The following is a 9,970-nucleotide window of genomic DNA, read 5'->3' on the forward strand; positions in this document are numbered from 1 at the left end:
TTTTTTTTTTTTTTTTTAAATGTACTTTGGCAGATTATTTTGTTTCTTACATTTGAGCATGCAACCTGTTTTATGTGATATTTTCAGGTCACCACAATGTTTCATTTGGACCGTCCAATGTACCTACTGGGGTATCTGGCAAATCAAAGTAGGGTTTATCTCATTGACAAAGAGTTCAAGTGAGTAGGGATTCTCAGTATTTTGATGGAGGGATTAGTTGGATCAATATCTAATAGACTTCTATGTTGTTTTACCCCAGTGTTATAGGATACACATTACTCCTCAGCTTGATCGAGTACAAGACACTTGTGATGCGTGGTGATCTGGAGCGAGCAAATGAGGTCTTATCATCAATTCCTAAGGAGCACCACAATAGGTACATCATGTAGTTAGTCATTTGTAATTATTTCAACATCATCTAGCAATTTGGAAATGATGATTTACTTGCAATTGGGTTTGGAATTTTATTACTTCTATTGCGTAACAGAAAATGGTCTTTTGGAAGGGTCACAAACTGGGTTCAAGAAAATTGAAGATGCCATTTTGGTACTCTTAACATACTACACTGCATTAGCTGGATTCTTTACAATGGCAAAGCTGCTTTCTGTGCATTCCTGCATAATACACATTCCAAAATAGGCAAAAAGCACATGAAAATTAGTTGAAACTGGACCCACATGTATTCTTTTAAAAACTATTTCCTTTAGTCTTGTTTCCTGCATTTAAATTGTATGTTTAATGATTAAGAAATGGTTTGTCTCAGTGTGGCCCGTTTCCTGGAATCTCGAGGAATGGTAGAGGAAGCATTAGAAGTTGCTACTGACCCTGATTACAGATTTGAACTAGCAATACAACTAGGGAAGTTAGACATTGCTAAGGCAAGTGCATCTAACTTTTAGTTATCAAAACATTGCATTCTTCTTTTTTCCTTTTTTCATTTTCTGTGATTAGAGTTGTTAAAGTGTTCTTCTTTGTCTTTTATACTTGCAGGAAATTGCTTTAGTAGCTCATAGTGAATCCAAGTGGAAGCAGTTGGGCGAACTTGCTATGTCTTCTGGAATGGTAATTGTTCAATTGCCATTTGTGCTGACATTGCTTCTCTTGGATCTCTTCAGCTTTCTTTTGTTTGTTGATACTCATCTTGATATAATATATGGAGTAGTGTAATTGCTTTTTGACAAGTTGACTTCACAAAGTTTATGACTTGTGAGATTAGCACTCGCGACAGTAACTTTACATTTCAGTTTTGCTATTTGATTTAGTGCTTCTAATGTTCTACCTTTTCTTAGGCTTTTGATGGCACAATTTCTTTTGTTGTGTTTTGCAGTTAGAGTTGGCAGAGCAATGCTTGAAGCAAGCAAATGACTTGAGTGGTTTGTTATTACTCTACTCTTCTCTAGGAGATGCCGAGGGAATAACTGAACTTGTATCTCTTTCCAAAGAGCATGGGAAAAATAATGTTTCATTCCTTTGTCTTTTCCTGTTGGGTAAAGTGGAAGAGTGCATTCAGCTATTGATTGACAGGTACTACTGTTGATTGCTTTTTAAGATTCCTCTCAGGTGTGTACTTTGTAGTTTGTAGATTAAAATGAAAACTGTGTCAATATTTCAGCAATCGGCTACCTGAGGCTGCATTTATGGCGCGATCTTATTTACCTAGTAAAGTATCTGAAATAGTTGAAATTTGGAGAAAAGACCTTAACAAGGTTAGTACTTGATCTGTTATCATCTGAAATACTTCAAAGTTTATTGCTTGGTTACGAGCTACATAGAGATTCTGATTGTTCTGTATTGGTTTGACACTAAAATCTTGCCCATTATGTCCATTTCAAAGGTCCTTGAAAAGGACTATGTTCTTACCTCAATGGGGTTTCCTTTATTTTTATAGTAACCTTCAACAATAATCGTTCTGTATTCTGGGGTGATTTAGAAAATGACGGGAAATTGGGCGAGAAAATAGTTCCTCTTCGGCCTGTTCTTTCAAATATTTACTCCCGAAAATGGGAAGAAAATGAGGATATAAAATTGGTTTGTTTCTCAACACTTTACATAACCTAGCTCCTCTTTCTTATCACATGCACTATATACATTTTTTAGTCTTCTCTCTCCCTTCCTCTTATCCAAACATTAATTTTTGTCTATTAACTCTATTTTCCTTTCCCTCATCTCTTCTCTCCCATTTTCTTTCCCCATTTTCTACAACCCAAACACAACATTATGGCTTGACATATTTCAGTGTGAATTTTGGAATACAGATTAACCAAAAAGCTGCTGAGGCTTTAGCTGATCCCAAAGATTACCCTAACCTGTTTGAAGACTGGCAAGTTGCACTTGCAGTTGAATCTACTGTTGCTGAGACGAGGTATATAGGGCTATTTTTGCCTTCTCCTGGTTTTTTTTTCTTCTAATCCTTCTTTTGGAGTTTATAAAATATGATTAGGATATTCCTGCTTTTCTCGCTTTTACTGTTCTGGCATCACTAAACATTATGATAAAAGGATTGGATTGGAGCATGCCCTGCAATTTTGTAAATTGGTTTCTCAGTGTATGTGTATGTGTATGTGTATAAATGTGTCTAATCCATTGGGAAATTGGTTATTAACTCCATTGTTATTTGATTAAGTTGGCTGTCATCATTACTTTCTCATTTCCTCTGCAGAGGAAACCTTCCACCTGCATCTGAATATTTTAATCAAGCTGATAGATCAACAACCAACCTCGTGGAGGCTTTCAGGAACATGAGGATGGATGAAGAGGAACCCCTTCAGAATGGAGACTTGGATCATGAGGTATATATTGTCAATTTTGAAGAGGACTATTATATGCATATTTATGAAAAATGAGAAAATGGAAATCAACAATTTACTTTTATATGGATGGCTTAATAGAAAGATGTTGCCTTGTAACCTGTAACTCCTGTTCCTGTTTTCATTCTCTACATCTATTTTAAACCTGCAGAGTAACTGAATGTCTTTTACCCTTTTGGAACTTTTTCTATTCTAGTTGCTAAACACTAGTTGAGTATCTTCATTTTGTGCTGAGTTTCAGTTTTTCATATTGCTTTCTTGTGCAGGTTGCAGACCAGAATGGGGATGAGGTGCAAGATGATGCTCAAGAAGAGACTGTTCTGGTGGATGCTGACTCCGTGGATGGTGCAGTACTTATTAATGCAAATGGGACTGAAGAACAGTGGGGTACGAAAAATGAAGGAAAAGAGTCGGCCTAAAAGCAATTGGCTGGGCCGGTGTGAAGTTCCTAGTTTTGTTGCTGGTGATTAGTTCAATTTCTTTTAGCTACTATTTTCTAAGTTTCATGCTTGCTTCTAAATCTAGTCTTTTTCTTTGTCCCACTTTATTTTAACGACTCTTTATAATTCATGCTGCTTTCTGATTTTCTGGTGGGTGGGTAGTTAATAGAGTAATTTTGTAAGACCCTGTTGGAAAGCTCATAAAATTATTGGAGCACTTTTGGGTCTGGGATCTGTGTCATTGTTTAGTTTCTTGTACTGTTTGTGCTTTGTTTCATTATGAAATCCTTATTTGAACTTGGTTGAGTTTTTAGAGTAGTAGATGATCTCTGGCACATATCCTTCTCTGTTTCTATATATTTCCCTCCTCTCACCCCTTTTGTCCAGCAGTGTATTGTATCCTGTGATGGAGCCTTACTTTCCTCTCCTGTTTTATTGGTTTTGCAGTGCTTACACCACATCAGTGATTCCAGTCAAGAAGGTTGGTTCCAGCTGTATGTAATTCATTAAAAGGTGATAATTGAGTTATTCTCATTGCTAAATCCTAAATGTAATGTGATTGATGAACGGAAGCTTCCTGCATTTCCCACACATTCTAGAGTTCCAAATATTGCTTGTGCACTCACCTAAATTGAATCAAAAGCAAGGTTTCATGTTTCATTGTGGACCTAGATTTGATTAATCTGTTCATTTTGAGACTAAATTGACGACACACCTAAACTGCTAGAGTTGCTTTTTCACATTATATTTTGGGCATCTTTGTTCCACTTGCTCACTATGCTTTCTTGCTGTTTTACACCAGGCTTGCTGCAATTGTTGTCTTAATCTTAAAAATATGCACAATCAAGGGACCAAGTTCATGGCTGGCTGCCTACTTGTGTGATTTTGTAGCGATGAGTTATGTCAGCATACAGTATACACATCTTCCAAGCTCCGAGTTATTAGTTGAGCTGCTCATACTTGTTTTAATTAACATTCTTTGGGCCAAACAATTTAATTTTTTTTTTTTAATTTTCGATTTTTACATGCGATCATGAATGTAGAAACACTGAATATGATAGTATATGATAGTGAAGTTGCAAGATAGTACTGTGATGTTGAGCAATTCATCTTAGGGAGATCTCTTGTAAAGTTGCAAGGTGACGTTGAGAAAATTCTTTCTTAGGTAGACCTCTTAATGTCCAAATGTTTAATAATCTAATTGTCACACTTGTTCTCTAAATTGGTATAGCTCCGAAATATTTACTTGGGATTTTTTTAAAATCGCTTTGGTAATTTTTCATTTTTCAATTTTTTTTTTAAACATATATTCAATCACTTCTCTACAGCGTCAGGTAGTGACACAATAATGTTAATTTATGCATATCCATAGTTCTTTTGCGAATGCATGATGAAACGACCTACCTGCCTACCAATAACTAAACTTCGCTCTATATTAGTGTTACTATAGTATAAACGTGTAAATATCAAGAATGACTACTTTGAGTTCACATTTGCACTAGCTGATGGTTCACCCCTAACTTTATACATTAAAATAAAAATAGCAATATATGTGTTATTTAAAAAATTTTAATTAGAAATTTTTAATGATATATTTTTTATATATTAATTTTATTTGTATATAAAAAAAAATGAGCTTAAGTTGAAAAAGAATATACGGAGTATTAGTTTAGTGTACCTTAAGGGCGTTAGAAAATGTTAGATAACTGGGAATGTTAGATTCCAGTGTGTTTGGTTTAAAACTGAAGTATGTTAATAAGACAACCGAAATAAGATAAATTGATTAAAATGTCAAAAGCCCAATATACTAATAAGATAAGGGAATGTGAGATTACCTCAGAAATTGGAGTGTATCTCACATTCCCTTCCAATAGCTAAAAAACTTCATGTGGAAGTTATGTTACACCTTCCAATAGCTAAAAAACTTCATGTGGAAGTTATGTTACATTCTCTGGGAATATTAGATAACTTGAACCAAACATGTGAATCTTATATTACTAAGCAAATATAACCTTAGTTATCTTATATAACTTGAACCAAACACCACTAATTAAAAGTAGACCATAATTCATGGTATAATAAATATTTTAGATAATTTTTACTATAAATTGAATTAACATATATAGCATTTTTGTAATTTTTTAATTGGGTAAAAGTGATTGTAATTTCAAATTTCAAAACAGAAGTATTTTTTTTTAAAGATGAGCGGGAAAACAACACTTCTGTTTTAATATATATATATATATATATATATATATATATATATATATATATAATTTTCATTTTCATTTTACATTTTCTTACCAAATAAACTTTAATTATTTGACCAATAAAATATTTAATTAATTGACTACAAATGTTTGGGCGGGAAAATGAAATAAGAGAATTTTACTTTTATATATTTGGGCGGGAAAATGAAATAAGAGAATTTTACTTTTATATACAGTATAGAAGTATAGATTAAAACGTATATTATTCATTTATTTTGATGGAATACCTCCAATTTAATTGGATAATTTAATTACTTTTTTTTTTAAATACTCATAATTTTTATTTAGTAGTATCGCCTAAACAAGAATCTAAGTCCCTCAACATATGACCACCCATTTAAAATAATAACGAGAATGCCATCATATTACATGGTAGTTGACTTACTTAATTTTACTTATTTCTACTTTAGTCAAATTAAACAACTATTTGGTTACTTCTACTATTAATTCTCAAGAATTAATTTTTCCACGTTTAATGCATAACTTTATGAATGTCATATCTTCGATTACTTTGCATTGAAACCATATATTTTCTTTCCAAAACGTACTTTTTTTTTTCCAAAACGTACTGTTAGACATGTTTAAATTAGAACAATTTTAAACATGAAATGTAACATATTGAATCTCAATCATCTAAGACAAATGTATGTAATAAAATTAAAGTGTATTCTAAAAATAAAAAAATAAAAGTGTAATTTTAAGGACAAAAATTGCTCCTTTTAGATGTGTATACAACAACCGGATTCAACGTAGCCGCGAAACTCACTTGGGATTTTTACTTTGGTCCATTTCTTAGTCTTCAATTCCAGCACATAAGCTCTCTTAGCTCTACCATTTTGTTTTCAAAAAAAAAAAAAAAGCTCTACCATTTTTTGCATTTTCAATAATCACCATAATCTTCCCCTGCCACCCTGTCACATATACCACGCGCTGTGTATCATTTGGGACCCGTGAGACGAACACCCATGTGGCGTCCTCTAATGCAACCACGTCGCGTTTTCCTTTGATTGTATATATTACCCCACCAATCTCTACGTAGGTAGCCTGCGGTGATATTATCGCGTAGTCGTTTATTACCTGCCATTGGCGGGTGACGAGGTCGAGTGTTTCAACAGGTAGTTTAGAATCGTCTTGTGTGTCCATGTTAAAGCCACCGAGGACGTGGAACTTGCCACGGTGGAACACACACCCGCAATTGTTTCGCCCGATTGACATATCGGGCAACTTCGTCCACGTGTCCCTTGCCACGTCATACGCCAACGTTGATTTTAGTGAATTGTACCAGTTGTTTCCGCCGGCAACCACCACTGTCCCATCCTCCTCCGAGGCCGCGCACCCGAAAAACCGGCGATCCTTGTTGCCGGGCATATCGGCGCCGCCCCTCCACGTGGCCGATAAGAAGTTGTAGATGAAAACTGAATTCTGAACCCGACATGTCACCGGGTTGATCCCGCCGATCACCAGCAGCTCCGGCCCAATCCCGACAACCTGACAGAACAATGGCATCCCTTCCACCATCTCCGGTACCGGCGGAAAATTGCGCCAACGCCTTTTCACCGGCTCGAATAGCGTGAGCCGGTAAACCGGTAGCAGATTCGATTTGATTAAACCATCCATTGGCTGAGCCATGACAATGACGGGTCCGGTTAGACCCGAAACTTTCCGGCGCCGGTGAAACTCCGGCTGCTTAATCACAGCGTTCCATGCTTTACTCACAGATGCAGCCTTGGGAAACTGATCAAACGAAATCCGAATAAGACATTCAAAAGCTACGTCGTTGGGAAGACCGGGAATTATCTCCATTGAAAGAACATAGAGAAAAGCAAGGGATGATCGGAGCAGAATTTCGGATTATTAAATTTGAGAATTTTGGATTCTTGAAGATGAAAGGAAACAATAAATAGCGTCTTTATTAAGCTTTATAGGGCCAACACCAATGTAGCTTTGTTAGGGTTGCCGAATTCTAAGTTGTATGGGATTCAAACTTTTATAAACTTCATTACAATTTTGGAATTATTCCATTCAAATTTTTACAAATCCTAATACTATTTAATTTAAACTTCATAAACAAAACTAAAGTATTACTTAATTTAGATTTTGGTATTCGATTCAAACTTGTAATCGCGCATCATACTATCATGCTAGTTAAGATTAAAACATGCACCTTATGAATTTTTAACAAATTAATATTTTTCTTCCTAAATTTATTATTTTTTATTTTTTTGAAAATAAAATTAAAAGTATAAAAATATATCATTAAAAAATTTAAATGATATTTTTATTTAAAAATAAAAATACTGGTATTTTTTATTTTTAATTAAGCTACAATTATATTAAATCACTATCAGTGTAATTGTAGGCTAATTAAAAATATATTAAAAAANTTTTCATATAATTTCTTTTCACTTTTTTTTTTATTCTCAAAAAAAAAAGTGAAAAGAAATTATATGAAAATCATTAAAATCCCATCACTTTAAGTTTATAAAAAAAATGTTGATGAAGTACACATCTCCTTAAATTTAAAAAACGTTGATGAAGTACATATTTTATACCATAGTTATAGATGAACCATGATATATATAGCAACATGCACCCAATAGATTCATATTTTTTCTCCTTAAAACTTTTTTTTCTAATTTAATTTTTTTTCATTTTGTACAAATAAAATTAATGTATAAAAATATACCATTAACAAAAAATTCAATTAAGATCTTTTAAATGATATTCATATAAGGGATGACTTAGGTGAGAACATGCGCCTACTTAAAAAGTAAAGATTAATTTGATTAATCTATATGCGTAGATCAACATGGTCCTACGTAAAAAGTGAAGAATAATTTGGTTCATCTATATGAGCATATGAACGATCCAAACTACCTATAGAAAGAGTATCAAACAACTTGCTGGACCTATAGAATGGCCTAGGTCAGAAAAAGAAACACCACTCCTCCATTGTACACCAAAAAAAATGACAAGCCAAAAAGTTGAGAAAGAGAAGCAAAGATGAGATAACAGTACAAAAGATCAACACATGTGAATCGTAGTTTGTTGGTTAAGCATTGCAAAAAGTGCTAAAAAGTAGGCCATTTATTCAAGAAAATGTCCTCAGAATCCTACAACAAAAGAAACTAAGAATGGTACTAATCTATTTTACTTGCCCACAATTAAATTTGTTTTTATCATTTTCTATTTTTTGACATTTTTTCTGCAAATTCCTGATATGCGTTTCATCCCAAGAAAAGGGTTAGGAACAAGAAAAATGCATCTAAGGTCACAACTCATCAATAAATTGTTAATCAAGAACAAGCCAGAGTTGAAGTTGGATATGGTCCTCAAGCTGATGAAATCCAAGTCACACAACCAATGATAGATGATATAACACAGTCTGATGAGTTAAGTACTACACCTTCACAAAATAAAGGCGGCAATAGTCTCATATCCTTGTGAGTTAAGATATCATGGGGAAGTCCAAACTTAAATGCTACAACTCCGATTCCAGTGAATAAACCACCAGTGAAAAGACATGAGGATTCAGATTGGGGATGAAGACATATGGATTAAGATCCAAACACCTCTAAAGCCCCCTAACAATAGACTAATTTAAAATATCTTTGACTTGTGGTTTATTGTGATTGTGAGGTCATCTTGTTGATTTTTATGGAATATACTTATGCACTAGACTTAAGATTTGTCATGAAGTAGACTTGTGATTTTTGACAATTGCAATTTTTTGGATTTTGCAGTAAACTTATTATTGCTAACCATTTTTGCTTTACTATGCTATGAATGAATTAATTATGGATTATTTATGTTATCAATGAATTTATAATCAATGTATATGATTTTTGGGATATAGAAGAAAAAGAAATTTCACCTTTGTATTGTTTTATTACCAAGAAAAAATAACGGATTTTGAATGGTTTATGAAATTAAAGAAGATGATTTAACATCATTTTAATGTCATTTAAACATATTTGATGATTGAGGATAAAAACGGTCATGCCACAATAATGCTAGGACCAACAGAGATGGATATTCTTTAAAAAAATGATTAAAAGTGGAATGACACATATAAATATATGACCAAAAAAAGGAATTAACACTTAAAACTAAATAGACTGAAATACCCTTAAAGTTAACACCATTTTAATAGGTTTACTAACAGAGGACCAAAAATGGTTATGCCACAATGGTTATGCCACAATGTTCTTTAAAAAAACAAAAACTAAAAATGAACTGACACATATAAATCTAGGACAAAAATTGGAATTAACTCAAAGAATTATATTTATAAAAAATGATAATTAAATTCTAATAGAAAAGAATAAAAAAGAATTGTATTTGTGATTTATATCATGGACCAGGGTCCACATAATATTATGTATCCTTGACCGAAACAACGAAGTACAAAATTTAAACTCGTAAAGTACAAAATTTCATAACACAAGAGACA

At 33.3% G+C, this 9,970-nt stretch overlaps 2 protein-coding genes across 2 annotated transcripts in view; one reads left to right on the forward strand and one right to left on the reverse strand.

The window, feature by feature from the left end:
- LOC115995855 (coatomer subunit beta'-2-like) overlaps positions 1 to 3,226 on the forward strand; it is a 12,174-nt gene extending 8,948 nt beyond the window's left edge. The window contains exons 3-11 of the mRNA XM_031235002.1: positions 88 to 179; positions 260 to 376; positions 764 to 878; positions 991 to 1,062; positions 1,328 to 1,524; positions 1,613 to 1,706; positions 2,256 to 2,362; positions 2,660 to 2,789; positions 3,074 to 3,226. Of these exons, the coding sequence (XP_031090862.1) occupies positions 88 to 179; positions 260 to 376; positions 764 to 878; positions 991 to 1,062; positions 1,328 to 1,524; positions 1,613 to 1,706; positions 2,256 to 2,362; positions 2,660 to 2,789; positions 3,074 to 3,226 (1,077 nt within the window). The remainder of the gene's footprint in view (positions 1 to 87; positions 180 to 259; positions 377 to 763; positions 879 to 990; positions 1,063 to 1,327; positions 1,525 to 1,612; positions 1,707 to 2,255; positions 2,363 to 2,659; positions 2,790 to 3,073) is intronic.
- Positions 3,227 to 3,697: 471 nt separating this feature from the next.
- On the reverse strand, positions 3,698 to 7,320 carry LOC115995856 (F-box/kelch-repeat protein At1g80440-like). The gene is made up of 2 exons (XM_031235003.1): positions 6,595 to 7,320; positions 3,698 to 3,739 (listed from the first exon to the last, which is right to left on the reverse strand). Exons 1-2 carry the CDS (start codon positions 7,318 to 7,320, stop codon positions 3,698 to 3,700), a joined length of 768 nt encoding a protein of 255 aa, XP_031090863.1.
- Positions 7,321 to 9,970: the final 2,650 nt, after the last annotated feature.

Source organism: Ipomoea triloba, chromosome 11, assembly GCF_003576645.1.
Source record: "Ipomoea triloba cultivar NCNSP0323 chromosome 11, ASM357664v1".
Lineage (NCBI taxonomy): Eukaryota > Viridiplantae > Streptophyta > Magnoliopsida > Solanales > Convolvulaceae > Ipomoea > Ipomoea triloba.